General features: G+C 38.0%; 1 protein-coding gene across 1 annotated transcript; it reads left to right on the top strand.

Annotated features, from left to right (window-relative positions):
- Positions 1-226: 226 nt before the first annotated feature.
- On the top strand, positions 227-18,494 carry LOC120075346 (putative ribosomal large subunit pseudouridine synthase SVR1, chloroplastic). The gene is made up of 10 exons (XM_039028648.1): positions 227-797; positions 2,908-2,987; positions 3,064-3,164; positions 3,273-3,345; positions 3,477-3,570; positions 3,686-3,734; positions 14,867-15,017; positions 15,293-15,349; positions 17,279-17,334; positions 17,937-18,494. Exons 1-10 carry the CDS (start codon positions 323-325, stop codon positions 17,995-17,997), a joined length of 1,197 nt encoding a protein of 398 aa, XP_038884576.1. The 5' UTR covers positions 227-322; the 3' UTR covers positions 17,998-18,494.
- The last annotated feature ends 2,480 nt before the right edge of the window (positions 18,495-20,974 follow it).

The following is a 20,974-nucleotide window of genomic DNA, read 5'->3' as shown; positions in this document are numbered from 1 at the left end:
GTTTAGGACGAAGATTATCCTAAGATTATAATAATCCATTCTTATTATTTACTATTTGGTATGATTTTTGTATTTAATATTTTATTCTTTTAAGTTAGTTATAGGAACTCCACAACCTAAGTATGGTGATTAAATTTTAGAAACACTCAAAAAGATAAAATTATAATATTTTGAGAAAATGAAATTGGATAAAAGATATTTAAAAAGAAAAATCAAGTTAGCTTAGCTTCAATCGTCTTCCGCCTCCAATCGTATAAACCGAAGGCGAAGTCGCGAATACAGCAAACCAACTGATTACCAGAACGAGAATTTCCGTTCCAAAATGGTTTCATTAGCATCTTCTTCACTCTCATTTCTCTCAAAACCTTCCTTCATCCTCAACCCCATTCGCGCCATTCCTCGCATTTCATGTTCGCTTTCCTCCAATTCCACTCCCAACGCCTCATCTTCGTCTTCATCTTCATTGGAGTTCAACATCACCTTCGCTCCCCCTAAACCGAAGCCTAAATCCGAAGTTGAAGGTCCTTTTCAGTTCATCGATCGAAACACTGGCGGTCAGCTCTTCATTCCGTGGATAGTTCGCGGCGAAGATGGCAACCTCAAACTCCAATCACATCCTCCTACACGGTTCCTTCATTCCATGTCGGAGGATGAAACCAAGCCCAAGAAGAAGAAGGTTTCTGCTGATAAACGGCCAACCGAACCCCCTAAGCATTCGAAGGCTGCGCGAAGATTTTACAATGAGAATATTAGGGACGCGTCGCAACGTCTCAGTAAAGTTCTTGCTGCCGCTGGAGGTTTGTGCTTCTCTAACTAAAATGCTAATCCTGGCTTATAGTAGCTCGGCATGTCTTGTCACACAGCATTCTTTTGTGATTGTTATGTGCTCTTTACTTGTCGGTGTTTGGTTCTTGGCGTGGTAGTTAGTCGTCTTTATTTGGGTTATTTTCGAAAAATATTTAGTTATTTCGACAATGGGTTTTGGCAATAGGACGGAAGCATCCCTTTCTAGTTTAGTTAGTATTAGAATTTGTAAGTATAGTTGTGCAAATCGATGCTAAAGGTGATTTTACTTGGCATGAACTTCAAGTTGTTTATTACACGTGGATAGAATGGAGAGACTGAACAATCTGAGCGGTTTCTACACCAGTGTTATGTGATATACGAGCTTAAATATAGTCTCCTTCAACAACTATACTTCAAGAAGAAATAATCAAAACAGCACAGTGGACCCAGATTAACAAAGGCACTCAATCGGGTAGAGAAAAAGTTGATAGGGGTTCAAGCTCTTCCATCTCAACATGTGGTTCCATCTTAAAACCAATTGGCAATGTGAGGAGTAGGCAGTAGCCCATCTATCTTATTAAGAATGTGAGATTCCTTGACTTTTTCCGTGTGGGATCCTCAACATGCCCTTCAAGATGATGCCTCTTTTGGGTTCACAATTCTTGGTCAGATCCCAATTCCTTTTTATTGGATCAAATACCTGTTTGGGATATCATATTAGATAATAAGAGGGTCCATCTCAAAACCAATTGGCAAAAAGAGGAGTAGTTCATATATCTTATTAAGAACGTGAGGTCCCTTGATTTTTCCAAGGTGGGATTCTCAACATGCAACCTTCTTTTATTCTTGTTCTAGCAACATCTTCTTATTTGTGGCTTTCTTTTTTTCTCTTCTATTTTTGCTGTTTGGTATTCTGTGCTCTGTTATTTGCTGTCTGTTTGGTTTAAGTGTTATTCTTCCCTTTGAGCTCCATTCTCTTTGTAAAACCACAAATAACAGAGTATGTAAGTTGACATGTATTGTAAAAATACGTTTTAGTAAGTCATGAATTCACGATAATAGAATCGATTTTTTATAAAATTAAATGTTGGAACATTTGGCCTGAGAGAAACTGGAAGAGGTAGAGATATCTTGTGGGGGTCTGGACTACAACTTGGTTAAATGCTATTTGCTACCCTTTGGGCATTTGGTTCCAAAGGGTTATTCTATCTATCCTCTATCCATTCACCCCAACAACTGGATCCTTGTTTACAGTGGTAGGCACTTAAGTTGGAATCTTTCCATAATACCATGCTGTTTCTAGCTAGCCTCTCAACCCTTGTTAGGAGGAGGGTTGCGGATGAAAATTCAGTTGTATACAATTTGGTCGAGCTTGTAAGAACAGATTTTTATTTATTTTTATTTTTTATTTTTTGAAAAGGAAATAAAGATTTCATTAATATATGAAAAAAGACTATTGCTCCTAAATACAAGATCTCCAAATAGAAGACAAAAATAGGAGACAAACATATACACAATTAACGAAGAGTATAGGCAAAAGGAAGAAAACCTTCGACAAACTTAGAGAGAGACTCATCTTAAACTAAGAGACAAACCGAACCAAGACAAACCATGCCAAAGACAGAGAAACAACAAACCAAATAAACTGACACAAAAGATAAAAAAAAAAACTCTGAAAAAGCCCTTATGAGAGGGAGACAAGACCACAAAGCAAATGACACTTAAAACGTAACTCAAACACCTCGGACAATTCATAAAAAATACAAATAACTTTTAACAAACAAGGTGAACACCCTTAAACTGCAGCTCCTGGAGAACTAGAAGGAATTGCCTGGAACTGAAGACCACAAGCCTTAACCAAAGAAGCGAATCTGTCATGAATGAAAGAAAAATACATTGGAGAAGCTGCAGCAAAATGCTCTGAATAAATTATAATTGTTAGTTTCTTTGATCTAAAAGTTAAACTTCTAAAGCAATGTACTTGATCGTTCTTTTTCTATTGTTTAGCATTGGTCATGGAGAGTTCTGTTTTGTCTTCTTCTGCAGTGTTCTGTTTACATTGGTTACCAATGTCCCCATAAGATCTCATAGTTGGTATTGTACTCCTCTTTTGTTTGTCAGTGGCATCAAGACGGAGCAGTGAAGAGCTTATTTTTGAAGGTCGTGTGACTGTTAATGGTTCTGTTTGCAATACTCCTCAGGTTAGTTTTCATGACATTTGGGTTGGATAGATTTTGTCTTAACTATGAAGGAATAAATGATTTCACCTTTCTTCAGACTCGGGTGGATCCTGCAAGAGATGTTATTTACGTGAATGGAAATAGGCTTCCTAAGAAACTACCACAAAAAGTTTATCTAGCTCTGAATAAGCCAAAAGGGTAGGTCACTTATTCTCTAAGATCGATTTCCCTTTCCTACCTCAAGCTTCTCTTGGGAATTTGGCTTTTATGTGCTTCCGTTGCTAATCTTATAAAATGCCATGGCAGGTATATTTGTTCGTCTGGAAAAAAGGAGTCGAAGTCTGTGATAAGTCTATTTGATGATTATTTGAAGAGTTGGGTATGTCAAACTCAAACCTACTAATCATATTGTTTTCAAGCAAAAGATTTGAAAGGAATGATAATCTTATGATCATTTTGATGCATGAAATATTGTTTGCAAGTTATTGAACTGACACTTTATATTTGCAGGATAAAACATATCCAGGACAACCCAAACCACGGCTGTTCACAGTTGGCAGACTTGATGTTGCAACAACTGGGTTGATTCTCGTGACAAATGATGGTATGCTATACAAAATTCTCATGGTTGCCTCCTTATTTAGGATTACTGTACAAAAGTTGGAGTTGAAAGGATAGATCTTGAACCATTTGCAAAATTATCGTTGATATTCTTTCAGGAGATTTTGCTCAAAGTATCTCACATCCTTCATCTGGTTTATCGAAGGAGTAAGTGATTTAAATTTATTTCCTTACTCTTGCTGATGGCATTTAAAGTTACCTACAAAGGTAATTTCTGGCATTATTTTCTTCATGGAGTAATTTAGAGATCAACAGATTTATAAAAATCATTGAGACCATAAACATCATAACAGGAATGATTGTGGGCTATCTGTGGCGTATTTATTGAATGAAAATTGCTGGAACCTTTACCTACTGACCATTCAGGGATGAGAAATATAATAGAACTTGGTTATATATTCACTACAGCCAAGGAAGCCGAGGCTCCTTCCCTTACAAGCTCTCTGAGCTACACTCAAGTCTAAGCAAAAAGATGAAAATCTCTCTCCCCCCCCCCCCAAAAAAAAAAAAAAAAAATACTCCTTGTAACAACTAAATATTTCCTCTCGGCCCCACAACAAATTCACCACTCACCCATAACTAACTAATTTCCCTCTCTCCATTATTTACATTTAATTCTCCCCATCTCTTTCTTTTTCTCATATATCTTTTAATAATCGGGGGTCTATTACTACCCGCCCCCTCGAAAAACTACCTTGTCCTCAAGGTGAAAATCAGGAAATTGCTCAGCAATTGGCAATCCATTTTCCTACATGGCGTCCTCAGATGTCATGCCATCCCATTGAATTAAAACTTCAAAGTCGGTGGGTGAAACCACAGTGGTTCCAATTTTTCGAACATCCAATACTGCGGTGGGCTGCGGTTACCAAGTCCCGTTCTTCTGCCAGATCGGGGGGGCTGCAATCCTTGTTAACATAGAACCAATCGCCCTACGCAGCTGAGAAACATGAAAATCTGGGTGAATATTTACGTTTGCTGGCAGGCAGAGCAAACTTATACGCCACAGGTCTGACTCAATCAATAATCTGAAAAGGGCCAATGAAACGAGGAGCAAGTTTTGGATGTTTATAGATAAACAGAGTGCTATGCCTGTAAGGTTGGAGTTTAACATATACCCAATCCAAGATTGCAACTCCACTTCCCTTCGTCTGACATCCGTGAAAGCCTTCATACGTTGTTGTGTTCTCTCTAGTGTAGCTTTTAAATCCTTCAACATATCATCTCTTTCCTTTAAAAGGGTATCGACCTCACCTACCACAACAACTCCCTTTTCACAAGATATAAGTGGTGGAACCGGTCGGCCATATACCACCTCGTACGGATATTTCTTTAATGATGTGTGCTAAGAGGTGTTGTAGTTATATTCTGCCCATGCTAGCCACTTTGACCACTTGGTCGGTGTCTCCATAGTAAAACATCGTAAGTAAGTCTCCATGCCTCGATTCACCACTTCCGTTTGACCATCCATTTGAGGATGATATGAAGTACTTCATTTCAGTTGAGTACTCATTGGCTTGAATGATTCTTCCCAAAATAAGCTTGTGAATACCTTATCTCCATCCGATACAATACTTCGTGGCACACTGTGTAGTCTTACAATTTTGTGGAGGAACACTGTTGCCACTGTGGTTGCTGTGAATGGATGCTTTAAAACAATAAAGTGGGCATACTTGGATAACTGATCCACCACTACCAAAATTACGTTGTATCCTTCGGATTTCGATGGCCCATCAATGAAGTCCATAGGGATGTCATCCCAAATCATTTCTGGAACAGGGAGTGGTTGTAATAAACCCGCTGGCGCTAATGACAGATACTTGGCCTGCTGGCATATAGAACAGTCACCCACGAACGATCGTATACCAAATTTCATACCTTTCTAGAAGAACTCTTTTGTAAGGCGCTGATACATTTTGAAGGTTCTGTTTTGACCTCCCATCAGGTTGTTATGGAATTCCTGAAGTAATAGAGGGATTGTGGGTGATGTGGAAGGTAGAACCATTCTCTGTTTATAGAGTAGCAAATCTCCCTTCATGGAATATCCTTTCGGAGCTAAGTCCCTAGCCTGGATGACTTGTCGGATTTGCCTCAATTCCTCATCTTGATCAATTTGATCACCGAATATCGCTGAATTTAGTCTGTCCACACAATTCAAAGCGCTTAGTTCCATTGTTGCTGGTACACGAGTGTAACGACCCGACTTTCTAAAATGGGAATCGGACCATTACTATATGCACGCATAAATCTCAAGACGGAATTTTCACAGAATTTGACTAAATCCAAAGAACAAAACAAATCTTTATTATACAAACTATAAATAAATAAATAAATAAATAATAATAATAATAATAACTAAAATATAATAGAATAAAATAAAATCTTTGTTCGAGGTACCCCTAGCTTTAATTTAAAATAAATTAAATAAAAAGAAATAAAAAAAATCGAGTGAAATATTCAAAGAATTTAAAGGTTTAATTACAAAGCTAAAACTTGCAAACATAAGAAAAACATGTGTGGAAGCGTTGTCAAGTCCTAAGGCCCAGCCATGGATTCTTCTTGTCATTCGCCATCCTAACCTTTCCTTTACCTAAAGAAAAAAAAAGGAAAATGGTGAATATAGAAATACTCGGTAAGTGACCCACTAGGAGTATAGGTTAGTATCCCTATCAAGACAAGGGTATGCATCCCAACATAGGCTTAATGGGCGAACACAAAAGCACGCTTTCATAGGAAGTGACTCTGAAGAGACACAATAACATAATCGTGGGTGACGATCCCATAAGGACGCCGAAACATACTCAGAGGATGAATACATTCCGATAGGGGTGCTAACCATCACCATCAATCCAACATGCAACATACATCGTCCATAATCATAACAAGCCATAACATATTATACTAATCATAGTAGCATAACTCATGAGTTTCCTGAATAGTCTCAACAATCGTATAACAATCAACCATGGCAGAATATTTCATCACAACAGAAACATGCCTATAGTGCATTCACAGTCCTAAAATCAACTTGGAGTTTAAGGGTGAACCGGTAGTAAAACACTTTCCTGACTTTAGGCCTAAACGTTGTTATTCAAGCGAGCCAACCCTTCTAGTTTCCACACACTTTGAATCAAATCCCCACATGTGGTTTATTCCAAAAACCACTCCAAAACTTCAATTGAGCAACCGAACTTGAAAGTAGGCCACAACTAATAATTATAAACTAAAATTACAGCATCCTTTACACTCCAATCAACCAAAAACTCAAATCCTTACAGAAATCTTGTTGAAATCAGTCCCGTACTCACTGGACAACACCCTAAAACCTTCCAAAACTCCAATCTAACCCTTCACACACCAAGAACAAGATTTTTTAAGCCAAAAACTTGTTGGGTAATCAAGAACCAAACCCAAAAAATTAACCAAATGCCAAGAACTTACCCCCAAACGACAAGTTAAGGGACGACACGAGGCAAAGCCGGTGGCAGTAGATGAACGGCGATGGAGCAACACAATCGGACGACTCCAATGACGTTTCAATGATCGGCGGCGACTGGGAGTTGAGGATGGTGGACGAGAATGATCGGAGGAGAGACGATGGGACGCGACCGACTGGAGGAGGGACGACAGTGAGCGGTGGCTGGGAGATGAGGACGGCGGACGGCTCCTACCCGGCGAACGACTGAGACGAACGGCGCGCTAAATGTTTGGGGGGGGGGTCTCATGTGGCTTCAAGGGAGAAGAAGCACGCTTCCTAAGGCAACCTTAACTTGGAAATATATATATAATATATATATATATATATATATATTAAAACCCTAATTCTTTTCCTAAATATAAAATCCCCTTTCACTTCTCAAATTCTGAACTCAAATTAAAACCCAAAAAGAATATTTTATTAATCAAGGAAGTCTTTTTCAAATCTTCTCCAAATTAATTTCAATAAAAAAATTCAAATAAAAACCAACCCTTCAATTAAATTAAAACCACCCTTAGTTCCTTGTCATACTAATTAACAATTGAATTATTTAAACATAATAACTCAATTTCCTCTCAATCTTCACATAATAACACAAGACAATTAGATAAAATTTCCCTGAAAATTTGGGTTGTTACAACGAGAAAGGCCATCAGTAGCCGAATTTTCCAAACCTTTCCTATATTCAATCACAAAACCATACCCAATCGGTTTAGCCACCGATTTTTGGTATTCTCCAGCGATAATGCGTTGCTCCAATAAAAACTTGAAACTTTTATGACCTATTCTCACTACGAATCGTTGCCCCAATAAATACAACCTCCACTTCTGCATCGCCAAAACTATTGCGATTAATTCTTGCTCATATACTGCCTTCAAACGGTGGGTTAAGGGTAAGCATGGCTGAAGTACGCTAGGGACGACCTTACTGTATCAGTACAACCTCTACTCCCACTCTCGGGCATATGTTTCAACCATGAATGGTTGCTTGAAGTCCCGCAACCCCAAAATAGGGAGTTTTTTCATTGCCTTCTTTAATGTCTCGAAGGCCATTTTAGCTTCCTCACTCTTGGAACTTGTCCTTCTTGAGTTGCCGTGTGAGTGGAAAAGCAATCGAGCCATAATTAGTCACGAACTTGTAGTAATAACTCATCTGTCCAAGAAAACCCTGTAGGTGTTTAACGGTGGTTGGTACTGGCCACTGTTTCGTACCTTCGATTTTCAAAGGGTTAGCTGCTACTCCATTTGCTGATATCAAATGACCTAGGTATTCAATTGTTGATGCTGCAAACGTACATTTTTTTAAATTGGGGGACAAGTGATTTATGTGATCATGAGCAGAGGTGCTATGCACCAATATGTCGTCAAAGAAACCAAAACAAATTTACGCAAATAGGGGCGCATGATGTCATTCATTACCGATTGAAATGTTATTGGAGTATTGCGCAACCTGAAAGGCATCACCAAAAACTCGTAATGTCCCTCGTGGGTTCTAAAAGCTATTTTGTGGATATCCTTTGCTGCTACCCTGATTGGAGATCAATCTTAGAGAATATGGTTGCTCCCGCCAATTCATCATGGAGGTCATCAAAGATCGGAATTGGGAAGTGATCTGGGACCGTTGCTTGATTAAGAGCTCGATAATCTACGCAAAACCTCCGACTATCATCTTTTTTCTTCACTAATAGTACCGGGCTGGAAAAGGGACTGGTGCTTGGCTGTATAACCCCTGCATTCAACATCTCTTCCACCAAATGTTGAATCTCGTCCTTCTAGAACTGAGGGTAGCGATACGGACACATGTTTACTGGCCCTTCCCCGGGTTTCAGCTCAATGGAGTGATCATAGTGTCGTATAGGTGGCAAACCCCCACTAGCTTAAAGACTTCTTGATATTTTTGTAGGGCCACCTGGATTTCCGAATTTGGAGAGGTCTGATCATGACTGAGGTGAGCATCATTCCTTTGAGCTGCTACTGCATTTAATTCTAGCAAGATCCCTTGGCCTTCCTCCTTCACGAACTTCATCATGGATTGCAGGGAGACTTAGGACTTCATTAAGCTTTTGTCCCCTTTGAGGTTGTACCTTCCCTTCACTGATTTGGAAGTCCATTTCAGATGTACTCCAATCACATTCGACATGACCCAACGAACCAATGAACACCTAAAATAACATGTGCATTGCTCAACGACAAAGGGAAAAAATCATTAATAATAGCCAAATTTGGAAGGTTAAGAACTACAACTTTGCAAACGCCCTTTGTTTGAATTGAATTCCCTGTTCCCAACATAATTCCATAGCTTGAGGTTGGAGCTCGCGGTAGTTTGAGGGTATCTACCAGTTTTTCGTCGATGAAGTTGTGGGAAGCTTCACTATCGATTAACACTAGAGATATCCACAGGGTGGGGCGGGGACGGGGAAGCCCTCCCCGTCCCCGTCCACGCCCCCTATTCCCCATGGGGATTTCGCGGGGATCAGGTTCCCCGCGGGAAAATTTCCCTACCATCATTTTTTTCTAACAATTTTTTTTTTTTAAAATTTCAATTAAATATATATTTTCAGTAATTCTTTAAACATATCCAATACAACTTTCACTTAAATAAAATATTATCAATTTTGGTAATAAAAACAATAATACACATTCAATTTAAAAAGATATAACTAAAATGCTAAATTTTCATTATTTTTATAAATTAAAATTCAACAATTAGAACATTCTATCTTAAATATTACAACATCTAAGGAAGTAAAGTAATAAAATCTTAAACTTAAATAATTAAAACCTCTATAATTATCCTAACAAAGTCTACAATATTAATATTATATATATATTATAAATTTATAATTTATATACAAAAGTCGGGGCGGGGCGGGATGGGGACACGAGGTGGGATCAGGGAAAATATTCCCCGTCCCCGACCCCGACCCCGAATTGCAAACGGGGAAAAAAATTTCCCACTCCCTCCCCCATTCCCCATGTATTCGAGGATTCCCCGCCCCGTTCGGGGCGGGTCCTTGCGGGGCCCCGACTCCATGGGTTTTTTGGACATCTTTAATTAACACCACCACCTCTCTATCTCCCATTGTGCCCATAAACTTCACCATTTTGGATGAGTCAATCCCTGCCAGGGAGTTGAGAGACAGTTCATCGACTTTCTCAGCTTCGAGGTCTTCTTTAGCGGCTGGGTTCTCTTCCTCCTTGCCATTATAAATCAATAGATTCAACTTTTTTCTTTACAACGATGACATGGTGTGTATCTTTCGTCACATTGGTAGCATAATCCTTTGTCTCGACGGCTTTGCATCTCATTGTCCGACAGCCACTTGAACGAACTGGCAGTGAACGTTTTCCCATTCACATCGCGTAGGGTCACCGAAGTCAATGAACTAGTCGTACTTTGACTAGGGTTAAGGGAGATAGTTTGGGCTGCTGGAGTACTTGGGCTTGTTTGACCCGAAATCGAATTGGTGCCCGATGAGGTAGCAGATCCGCTTGCCTTAGTCAATGGGCTTGGGCTTCCTCCCCCCTTCTTTCTACGGGCTTCTTCAATATCCTCAATCAATTGGGCCATTCGCATCTTCTCCTTGATGCCCACCAATTTGAACATTCTCATCTCCACTTGGATATCCTCCTTCAGCCCACTCCCGAACTTGTTCTCTAGCGTTTCATTAGATAGATCTTTCAACGGTCCAAATAGTTGTTCAAATCGGCGCGATATGCCCCCATCGTCCCTTCTTGTTTCAGGGTGAGTAATTGGGCTCGTCGATCTTCCTCTTTCGCCGGTAAAAAACGAAACAACATCTGCTTTTTGAACTTCGCCCAGGTGTCCATCGACGTTTGTTCCTCTTCTCGTTGGTGCCATTCCAACACCTCCCCTTCCAAACACAACACCGCCGCTTCGATCTTATCCTTTTCCGACAATCGATTGACAATAAAGTATCGTTCCACTTGATGGAACCGGTCCAACGAATCATCTCCTACCTCTCCTTTGAAAATTGGTATCTCAAGTTTTCTTAAACGCATATCGAATGACGGTACTTCTCTCTTTTCTCTTTCAGACGTACTTCCCTTCCGTTTTGCCTCTTCAACTGTTGGTTGTTTGCCTTTTTCCATCACTGTTTGCTCAGACGACGCTGATTTCCCCCCATCATCCATCGTACCTCCTTGCCTTGACCACACCTCAAGTGCCATCAACATTTTCTGTTCTATGGTCTTCCCCATCACCTCAAATCAAGTTGCCATTGGCGTTTTCTATCAGTTGTTGCATCTCTGCAAACCGTTGGTCCATCCAAGCTTCCATACCCTAGTAATGTGAGTTGTTCTTCAACCACAGATATTCGAGCCTCCATTTTCTTAACCATCCCCAAGGATTGACAGCTCTGATACCAAAATGATAGAACTGGGTTATATATTCACTGTTTAGACCAAAATAACCAAGGAAGCTGAGACTCCCTCCCTTACAAGCTCTCTGAACTACACTCAAGTCTAAGCAACAAGATGATGAAAATTCCCTACATTTGCCCCCTTAAATACTCCTTGTAACAACCGAATCTTTCCTCTCGGCCCCACAACATAACTAACTAATTTCGCTCTCTCCATTATTTACATTTAATTCTCCTCCTGTAACGACCCAAATTTCTAGTATGATCCTAGGACGTTACTCTATGCATGCATAGGCTTGGCAATACATTTCTCGAAGAATAAGTAAATAAAAGAGATAAAAAAAAAAATTATTTCCTTAAATAATGCTCGAATAAATGAAAAGAGAAATCCTAAAAATACCGTTCGGGGTACCCCTAACCCAATTTTAAAAATAAATAACAATTAAATAAATCAATAAATGAAATCAAGGAATACTTCATAAGATTTTAGAATGCCTGACTCTTAAACCAGACACTAGTACATGAAACCTAAGTGCGGAAGCAATTATTCGTCCAAATGGTCGGGTCACGGATCTCTCTTGTCATTCGCCGATCTATCTCTATCTTTACCTGAAAAACATGAAAGGAAAAGGATCAGTATAAAAGTATACTCAGTAAGCGACCCACTACTGGGCCCATTCAGTGATCTGTTAGCCTTTCCATTGGGACACAAGTGCACAAGGGCATCGTAGGCGTAGCATAGGCATAGGCATAAGGTGCGAACCCGAAGACACGCTTTCATAAGTAGTGACCCCGGAGGGCACAATCATAAACATAAGTGGTGGTCCCAAAAGGATACCGTACATAAGCATAGGGTGTAGGCCCGAAGGCTCACAACATGCAATGTGCATAGCCCAATGGAAACACTAACAGTCACTGTAATCTTATACAGACATAAGCATTCATCCAACATCATAAATCATGCTAAGACTACATAATCGTTCACCATTCATCCATCCATATGCAGACATATAAAAAATATAACATTCCAATTAGAACTAGAGGTACGCATGCTTAAGATCGAGGGCAAACCGTTAGTAAATCGCTTACCTTGGGTTTAGGCCCACGGAAAAGAAAACGAATAGCTGAAACTCCCCCTAAATTAGCAAAGGCTTGAGTCAAAGCCCCTGACCACCAACTAACACAGTTCAATTTGTGGGGCGAATCCCCAAAATCCAAACAAATTAATTCAGCAATCCTCACACAACTTACCCCCAAAACTTGCCAAAAAATAACCAATGAAGGCTTTGGCTGCTGCTACAACACCTTAGAACTTCCACTTCAGTCTCCTAATTCAATATTGGACCAAATGTCAAGCCAAGATTTCACTAAATAGCCAAGATCTTTCAAGAAACCTGAAAAGAACTGACCAAAACAACTAAGTTCTTACCCTACAGTACGCGAACAGAGGCCACACGAGCAGGTCGACGTTGTACGAACAACCACTGCCGCGAGTGTCGACGGCCTTGACGACGACGGTAGGATGCATTTGAGGTCAGCTGCGGATGGCGTGGCTCGCGCCTTCACGGCGATAGCGGACCTGGTTAAGGTCGACGAAGGCAGTTGGCGCAAGTCTGGAACGACAAGTTGAAGCAGGGACACGTGGCGTTGGCCGCGGCGGCTGGACGAACACCGCTTCAGGTCGACGACAAATGGCAACGCCTTCTGGTGCACGATCAACGGTGGCTACGGCTAGGCGGCGGGCTCCTCACGCGGCTGAGAGAAGAAAACCGGCTGGGAGAAGAAGCTTGGAGAGGGCGGCGTCGGCTGGGAGAAGGAGAAGAAGATTTTCCTTTTTCTTTTTTTTTCCCTTTTTTTTTCCTATTGCACGCTTCCGAGGTCCCCCTTTCTAAAATAACCAAACCCTTAACCCTAATTCTTTTAGGAAAAGGCAAAACAAAACAAAAAGAAATAAATATAAACAAAAAAAAAATAAATATCACAACCCCCAATTTCCCTTTTCTTTTTTTGAAAAGGAAACAATTCATTAAATTATGAGAAATGTGAGCTAAGGCCCAAAGTATAAGAGGGTTATACAATGAGCGGAATAACAACCAAAGACCAATCGGATCAGCAAGCGCACCCGGGTATCTCAACTAGGTTGACACCTCCTTAGCGCCCTCATCACATCCAAAAATAAACTAAAACTAAACTAGAAAAATAAGAATAGAACAAAACACTACAATCACAAATAAAGGCCAAACACAGGGGAAAAACAAAACAATATAGTCTGAAAAACCAAAGAAAACAGTAGACTACTAAAGAAGCTAAAATCCACCGCTTGGAAGGGAGACAAACGCTCTCCAGTTGAGATTGAAATCTGATAAACTGTAGCTATTAAAAGGCTTGGAGAGGATACACCAAGAAGAGGCAAGCCGTTGGGCGGATTCGAAGCGATCTTGGCAACCAAGAGACTTATCATGAAACACCCTTTGATTTCTTTCAAACCAAATGTCTGCCAAAAGAGCTTTGACCGCATTAAGCCACAGTATACGGCTGGATTTGTGGAGATTTGTTCCAACTAAAAGCTGCAGCAAGTTTCCCTTAAAATCATTGCTCATAACCCATGAAATATTGAAGAAGGACAACAATTTTTCCCAACACCAAGCTGATTAGGAACATGCAAAGAAAAGGTGGAGGGAATCTTCAAACGAATGAAGGCACAAAGGGCAGATTGAGGGGGAAATATAGCTGGATGTCAACTTCCTTTGTAAAACCGTGGCTACATTCAGCTGTCCATAAAGCATTATCCAGACAAGAATATTAATCCTTCGAGGGCTACAAGTCTTCCACAAGGCCGAGAAAAGAGATTTGTCCAAAGGGGAGGAGGGAGAAAGGTGTAATTTAAGGGAATTGACTGTGAAAAGACCCGAGGCTGAAATGGACCACTCCCTTTTGTCAAAATCCTCTGAAACTCTTCTTGCTGCAAGAACCCCAAGCAGTTCTTGAAAAGAAATCATCTCCTCATCTTTAAGCAAACGATGGAAGGTAATCGACCAAGCGGCCAGTCGGATGTCCCAATGGTCAGCAACCGAACCATTTGGAAACAAGGTGATTCTGAAGAGACTTGGAAATAAAATATTTAATTGCCTAAACTTTGGCCTTGAATTTAAAAGAAACGATTAATTCCACGAATTAATTTAAATCTTACCTAGATTTCGGGACATTACACCTCCTCTCTTTCTTTTTCTTATATATCTTTTAATAATCGGGGGTCTATCAAAATATTGTACTGATTCTTTTTTAGTTATTTTTTCCCTATAAAAATTTGAATTCAAGCATTTTCTTTTTATATTGTGCTTCCTAGTGCATATAGCTTTTAAAGTTTTGAATGTTGGATTTCTGAAAAATGAAAATGCAACATTTGCCCTTTATAATTGTAGATACATTGCAGCGATAGATGGTGCTGTTAGTAAGCAGAACCTGATAGCAATCAGTGAGGGAACAATAATTGATGGCATCCATTGCACACCGGATTCTGTGGAGTTACTACCACGACAGCCAGATATATCAAGGCCTCGTCTGCGTATCGTGGTGCTGTGTCCATCCATATTATAGTTTTTAAATATCTATCCACTTTGAGCGCATTCAACATTCATTACTTCTTGTTTGATCTAATTGGTCATGGAGTAATGATTGTACATACCAACAAAGTCTGTTGCTTTGTACCTTGAATGTTGATGATCTGAGTTTTACTTTATTATTGTTGATGCTATACAGCAGTCTGGAGGAAAATGTATTAGTGCCTTTTTTCTGCGTGCAGCGCTTGTCATGCATTAGCTCCCGACTAACTTACTGTGCTTCTGCAGGTACACGAAGGAAGGAACCATGAAGTTCGGGAACTTGTAAAAGCTGCTGGTCTAGAGGTTAGCATCTGACCTTCCTTAAGACACTTGTCCATTACTGTGATACTTTCCCACCATAGCCATATAAGATACAATTAAGTAATACTATTTCACTTTTTTCATAATACTTTCTTAATAATGATAACAATGAGAAGAAGAAGATGACGAAAAAACAATTTCATTGATGGTAGAAAGGGGGAAGCCCACTCCAAAGGAGTTGAAAAGAGGCTTTCTAATTGGAAATAAGGCCTTAATATTTTGATCAAGTCTATTCTGCCCTTGTCTTTTATTCATATAGCTTTTCAATTTTTCAGTACACTAAGCTTTATTTATTTATTATTTAAATAAGAAACCTGTAGATTTATTATTAGATAAAAGGAAACAATGGGGGCAGGGGGAGGAGGAATCCCCCACTCAGAGAAGGCTAATTACGGGAAAAAAATTCTTCCAATTGTGAAGGATCAGTGAAATTGGATAGTTACAAAGGAATTTTTGGTTGTATGGCACCACCGGAAAGCAAGGAGCTGTATATTACTACAAAAAATGCTATAACTAGAGGACTTGTCTTAAAAAATCCTGTTGTTTCTTTCCAGCCAACACCCCTGCATGAGTGTTCTTGAAGCAAAACCCCATCAGACTTTGGCTTCCATGTCTTTCAGTACATTAACAAATTAAAATTTATGTCTGATAGTGCTCGAATGATTTTTTCCATTTTGGGGAGGAATGAAGTATATTGTGGCTGGATGGCACTATAGGTTTTGCCTGGGAAATTTGGCTATAATATGGAGAAATTGGAAGGTTTTGCTTGGGAAATTTGGCCATAACAGGAAGGCTTTTGGGCACAAGTTTATGGAGAAATTGGAGGTGGAAAGTCTTGTGAACTCAATACCTTCGTTTGGGCTTCTGATTATTATTCATATATGATTATTGAAAACATAGATTTGGGTTTCATTAAATACCTGAACCTATTGGTACATTTTCAAACAACTCACTATTGCGTGATATATACCACCTGATTTGGAAGGGTCATCACCCTAAGAAGATAAAGTTTGTCATATCGTTATATGGGAGCTCTCTAAAAAAGCTATCAACACGGGACAAGCTTCAAAGAAGAATGCCTTACATGGCATTGTCGTCTCATTGGTGCTCTGTTTGCAAACAACAATTAGAACCACAGAGTCATCTTATAGTATCTTGTAAGTTTTCTAGGACCTTTTGGAACCATCTCTTTTCAACTTCTAATTGGCACACGGCTCTTCTGAAAGACCCTGAAACTCTCCTGAGTCCTATTCCATGTCCTTGGAGGCCAGCCTTTCCAAAAGGAAAGAAGCTTCTTCGAGAGAATTTTATTAGAGCATTCTGCTGGAACATTTGGCAAGAAAGGAATAGAAGAATCTTCTATGAAAAGGAACTCTTTTATTATAGATTTTTTTATGCTACAGTTAATACTCTTGTGACTTGGTGTAAATGCTCTCCCTTATTCCATCACTATACGTTTTTCTAGTCTCCCTTCAAATTAGAAATGTCTTTTGTAATCTCTCAATTGGGGCTTCCCCTTCTTTTGTAATCTCATACCATCAATGAAATTGTTTCTTATTCAAAAAAAGTTTCATTTTCTTTTTGGAGGGCATTGTTGTATCTTTTATGTCCTCGTTGGTATCTCTCTATTGTAGGCCTTTATTTTCTATGACCATGTTACTTCATGGAACATTTGTTTTGAACCTATAAATGTGAACATATATTTAATTACCTGTTGCGATTTTTTTTCTTCTTTACTTTTTGTCCCATTCATTCATTCATGATAGCCACATTAAATACTCGGACATGAGGAAACTGGGAATATGACATCAAGGGAGATACCTTTTTAATGCCATTTCAACTACTTGTTCTTGTTTGAGTTTGTCTGCAAGTTCCATTTGCATGTGTAATTTCTGGAATTTATTGAAACAGATCTATTCATTAAAGCGTGTAAGGATCGGTGGCTTCAGACTTCCATCAGATTTGGGGTAATTTCTTGTTATGATCACCTTTGATCTGTTTCTTTTATTTGTTGAACTTGTTATCGTTTGGGAATGGGCACAGAATCGGATTAGTTGATTCAATTGCAATTCGTTTTCTTTTTCACATAACAGAAACCAAGTAACAAAGGTAAATAATTTATTATGTTGCATGTAAGTATTCGGAAATGTTGGTGAATATAGTACGTGCCAGTATATTATAATTATGGTGATGTTATTAGATGTCAGAAGACTAACCAAATAAAAACGTATCTTTCAACTGAACAACGAAGATCTTAAAAGTTTATTCTTGAAGATAAATTGAAATAAAACAATTTTAATCTTGAAAATAAAATTTATCACAAATGATAATCAGGTGGATAAGGTTCATTCTCTGTCCTCAAATCTATCTCCAACAATTTCCTTTTTAACTTCGGTCAGAACCCTCAAGATTGTGCAACAAACTTCCCTTTTTCTCCCCTTCTTTTACAGTTTTTCGAGGTGAACCTAGAAAATGCTTCGAAGTTTTAGCTGGAACTTATTTGTGAACATGAGAATTCAGATAATGGGATGCCATGTAGGTTTATCGAAAATTTTCCGAATTGTTTCAGGCTTGGAAGTTACACTGAACTGAAACAAAGTGATCTAAAGGCAATTGGTTGGAAAAGTTGAGTTTCTGATGACTACAGAGCCGTCCATATTTGTTGAAGCTTGAATGTGGTAGGAGTGATTTCAGACATACCACATGCATGGAAGCACAGTACTACTTTCTAACTGCTGGGGCAGTATATGAACATTTGAAGAAGTTGGATACTGTTTATTCCAGCTCACGCTTCACACCATGGCCATTGATTATTTACAATTATGCTTGGGTTTGAAGATTTCAGTCAACATTGAAGGTGCAGGTCGTCAACCATCAAAATTTTATAGATAATATGAATGAAGTGCGATGCCATTCTATTATAGAATTACTTTCATCCCATTGTGTATTAAACTGAACAGTAAAGGAACATACAGGTAGTTGCAATGGCGCTTGTTAACGAGACCTTGTGTTTCTCTCTCCACATTGAAAGCGAGTGTGGGAGGGTATTCTAACACTGTGCCTTAATCCTGTATTCATTACTCATATATGACTTCACATTTAATTATATTCTTTTCTCAACTTCCTTTAGTCATCTTCTCTAGCTTACAACTTCTTCCAGCAGATGCAGAGGATCAACATTGCGCACAGATGAGGCTTCTGTATGAAGCTTCTTTTAGCAAGGAAACATCTTATATGGGTTGCAAGTTCAACATGCTCTGCCTTTGAAAGCTTGTATGTTGGTAGGTAAGAGCCTCTATTGACAATATCCTTTCATTTTGTTGTTTTAATCTCTTGCATCTATCCCCATAGAATACAACAATTAGTACGAATTTTCCCCGTGGCTAAATGGATCTACTTGTCATCCAATGAGTCGTCTGACTAGTTTTATGTTCAATATACCATGCTTCATTTGATTGAAACAAAGATTTGTAGTATTTGGATCATGTTAAACTAGAAAATTGAAAGAAGGGTGATTGAAAACAATACTTTTTTTTTTTTTTTGTGGGTGGGGGGGATAAGGACTCGAACTAGATGAACAGTATGGAAAAACTGCCTATAATTGTTCTACTCAGTCCTCCAATTCAACTTTATCAAGATCCATGTCCTATCTGAAATAACTTGAGATCTGGGAACATGGATTTTGTTCTAATTTCACAACTCCAAGAGCATAAACTAGCCTAGATCTTAGCCTTGCTAGCTTAACTTTCTATCGAGTCCTGCAAGCTTCAATTTTATTAAGATCTATGTAGTATCTGAAATAACTTGAGATCTGGGAACATGGTTTTTGTCCAAATTCCAGCTTGCACCGACTACAAAACTGCCATCTCTTGTCAGCAAAATGAAGCAACAAAAAACAAACGGACAGCAGAGCCTCTCTTGTTGTACAGTACCACCGGAATCGTCCTTTGGACTGACAAAATGGATATTATACAATGGGATTTTGGCACAACCATCAACTCAAACTCCCAGAGGTACGAGGTTTGGTAATTCATTTTAACCCTCTCCGGGTTTTAACTTTTTTGGTGAGACTAAAAAGTTGGGAGATTTTCAAAAATAGAAAAATAAGAAATCTTATCAGTGGTAGAAATTAATAGAAGTTTATTAGTGTTTATTAGTGTATCAGTGTTTTTTTACTACTTTTATAAATAGTTTGACATTTTTTCTATCTATAAAAATTTTCCAAAAATGTTATGTAGCAAAATGAATGGCTATGGTAATCAGTTTGATGATATTGACTATAGGTCTGCTTGATAATCCTTTTCTGAATTATAACAACACGTGAGGGAAACAATTGAGTTATTCTCAAGATGTAGGTCCGCTTGATCTAAATTTTATTTAAGGGGTAAGTTTGATATGATTATTATTGACTAATAAAAAAAATATCTTAAGTTAATTAGAAACCTTTTATTTTCGTCGTATTATTTATATAATTAAGAATTAATTTGATATTTTTTTAAAATTATTTAGAAATGTGAGAAGTCCTTTTAGTCAAGGAGGTATATTTGAGAGTTATTTTGAGATGGTCAAAATCATTTTTTTTCTTACCATAATCACTCTTCCTTAAAATGGTGGTGTTTGACATGAGTAGAAATTATTTTAGAAAAATATAAAATCATTTCAAATTGATTTTGTAGGAATTAGTTGATGGGTGATTTCTGTCAAGTGATTGACTGGAAAGCAATCCCAAAATGGCTATTTATTTTAATTTTTGTTAAAATATTGTTGGTTGGTTATTTGTGGAATCATTTTTTTTTTTTAATTTTAAGTACGGGAACAGAAGATGTCATTGTCTGTCATTATATTATTAATAAAAAAAATAAGTATAAATATTTTGAATTTTCTTTTAATATCTATTATAAACATCTACCTTACTCAAAATATCAACCATGCACATAAGAATTTAACAATATAATAAATAGAAATAGATATTTACCATAATTATTTAGTTAAATAATAATTTCTCAAATAGAAAATATAATTTTGAGTAATTGGGTAACTCTATTTTAGAACAAAATATAATAAATTTAAATAAATTTTAAATATTTGAAAATCACTTAAAAAAATTTGGAACCAAACATAAATTTGATTGTTTAGACCCCGTTTGATAATCATTTCTTTTTTATTTTTATTTTTGAAAATTAAGCATATTTTCTCCTTATTTCTTATCGTGATTTGCATCTTTCATGAGTACAATGGTTGAATTCTTAACCAAATTTTAAAAGCAAAAACAAATTTTTGAACGGGGTTTTTAGAAATAGAAAAATAAGGAAAATTATTTACGCAAAATAAAAAAATTTTAATCTTATATAAGGTTGATAGAAGTCTATTAGTGTTTATGAGTAATAGAAATTGATGGGTTTTTTTATTGATAGACTTTGATGGAAGTCTATCAGGTTTTTTTTTTTTTTTTTTTTTTTGCTATTTTTGTTAATAGTTTGACATTTTTTCTATATGGAAAAATTTCTCTTTTTAAAAGTTATTTTTTTTAGTTTTCAAATTTTGGCTTAGTTTTTTTAAACTATTGGTAAAAAGTAAATGATAAATGAAGAAGTTTGGAGGTGAAAT

Source organism: Benincasa hispida, chromosome 4 (genome assembly GCF_009727055.1).
Source record: "Benincasa hispida cultivar B227 chromosome 4, ASM972705v1, whole genome shotgun sequence".
NCBI classification, from domain to species: domain Eukaryota; kingdom Viridiplantae; phylum Streptophyta; class Magnoliopsida; order Cucurbitales; family Cucurbitaceae; genus Benincasa; species Benincasa hispida.
This window is presented reverse-complemented; position numbering and strand designations above follow the sequence as displayed.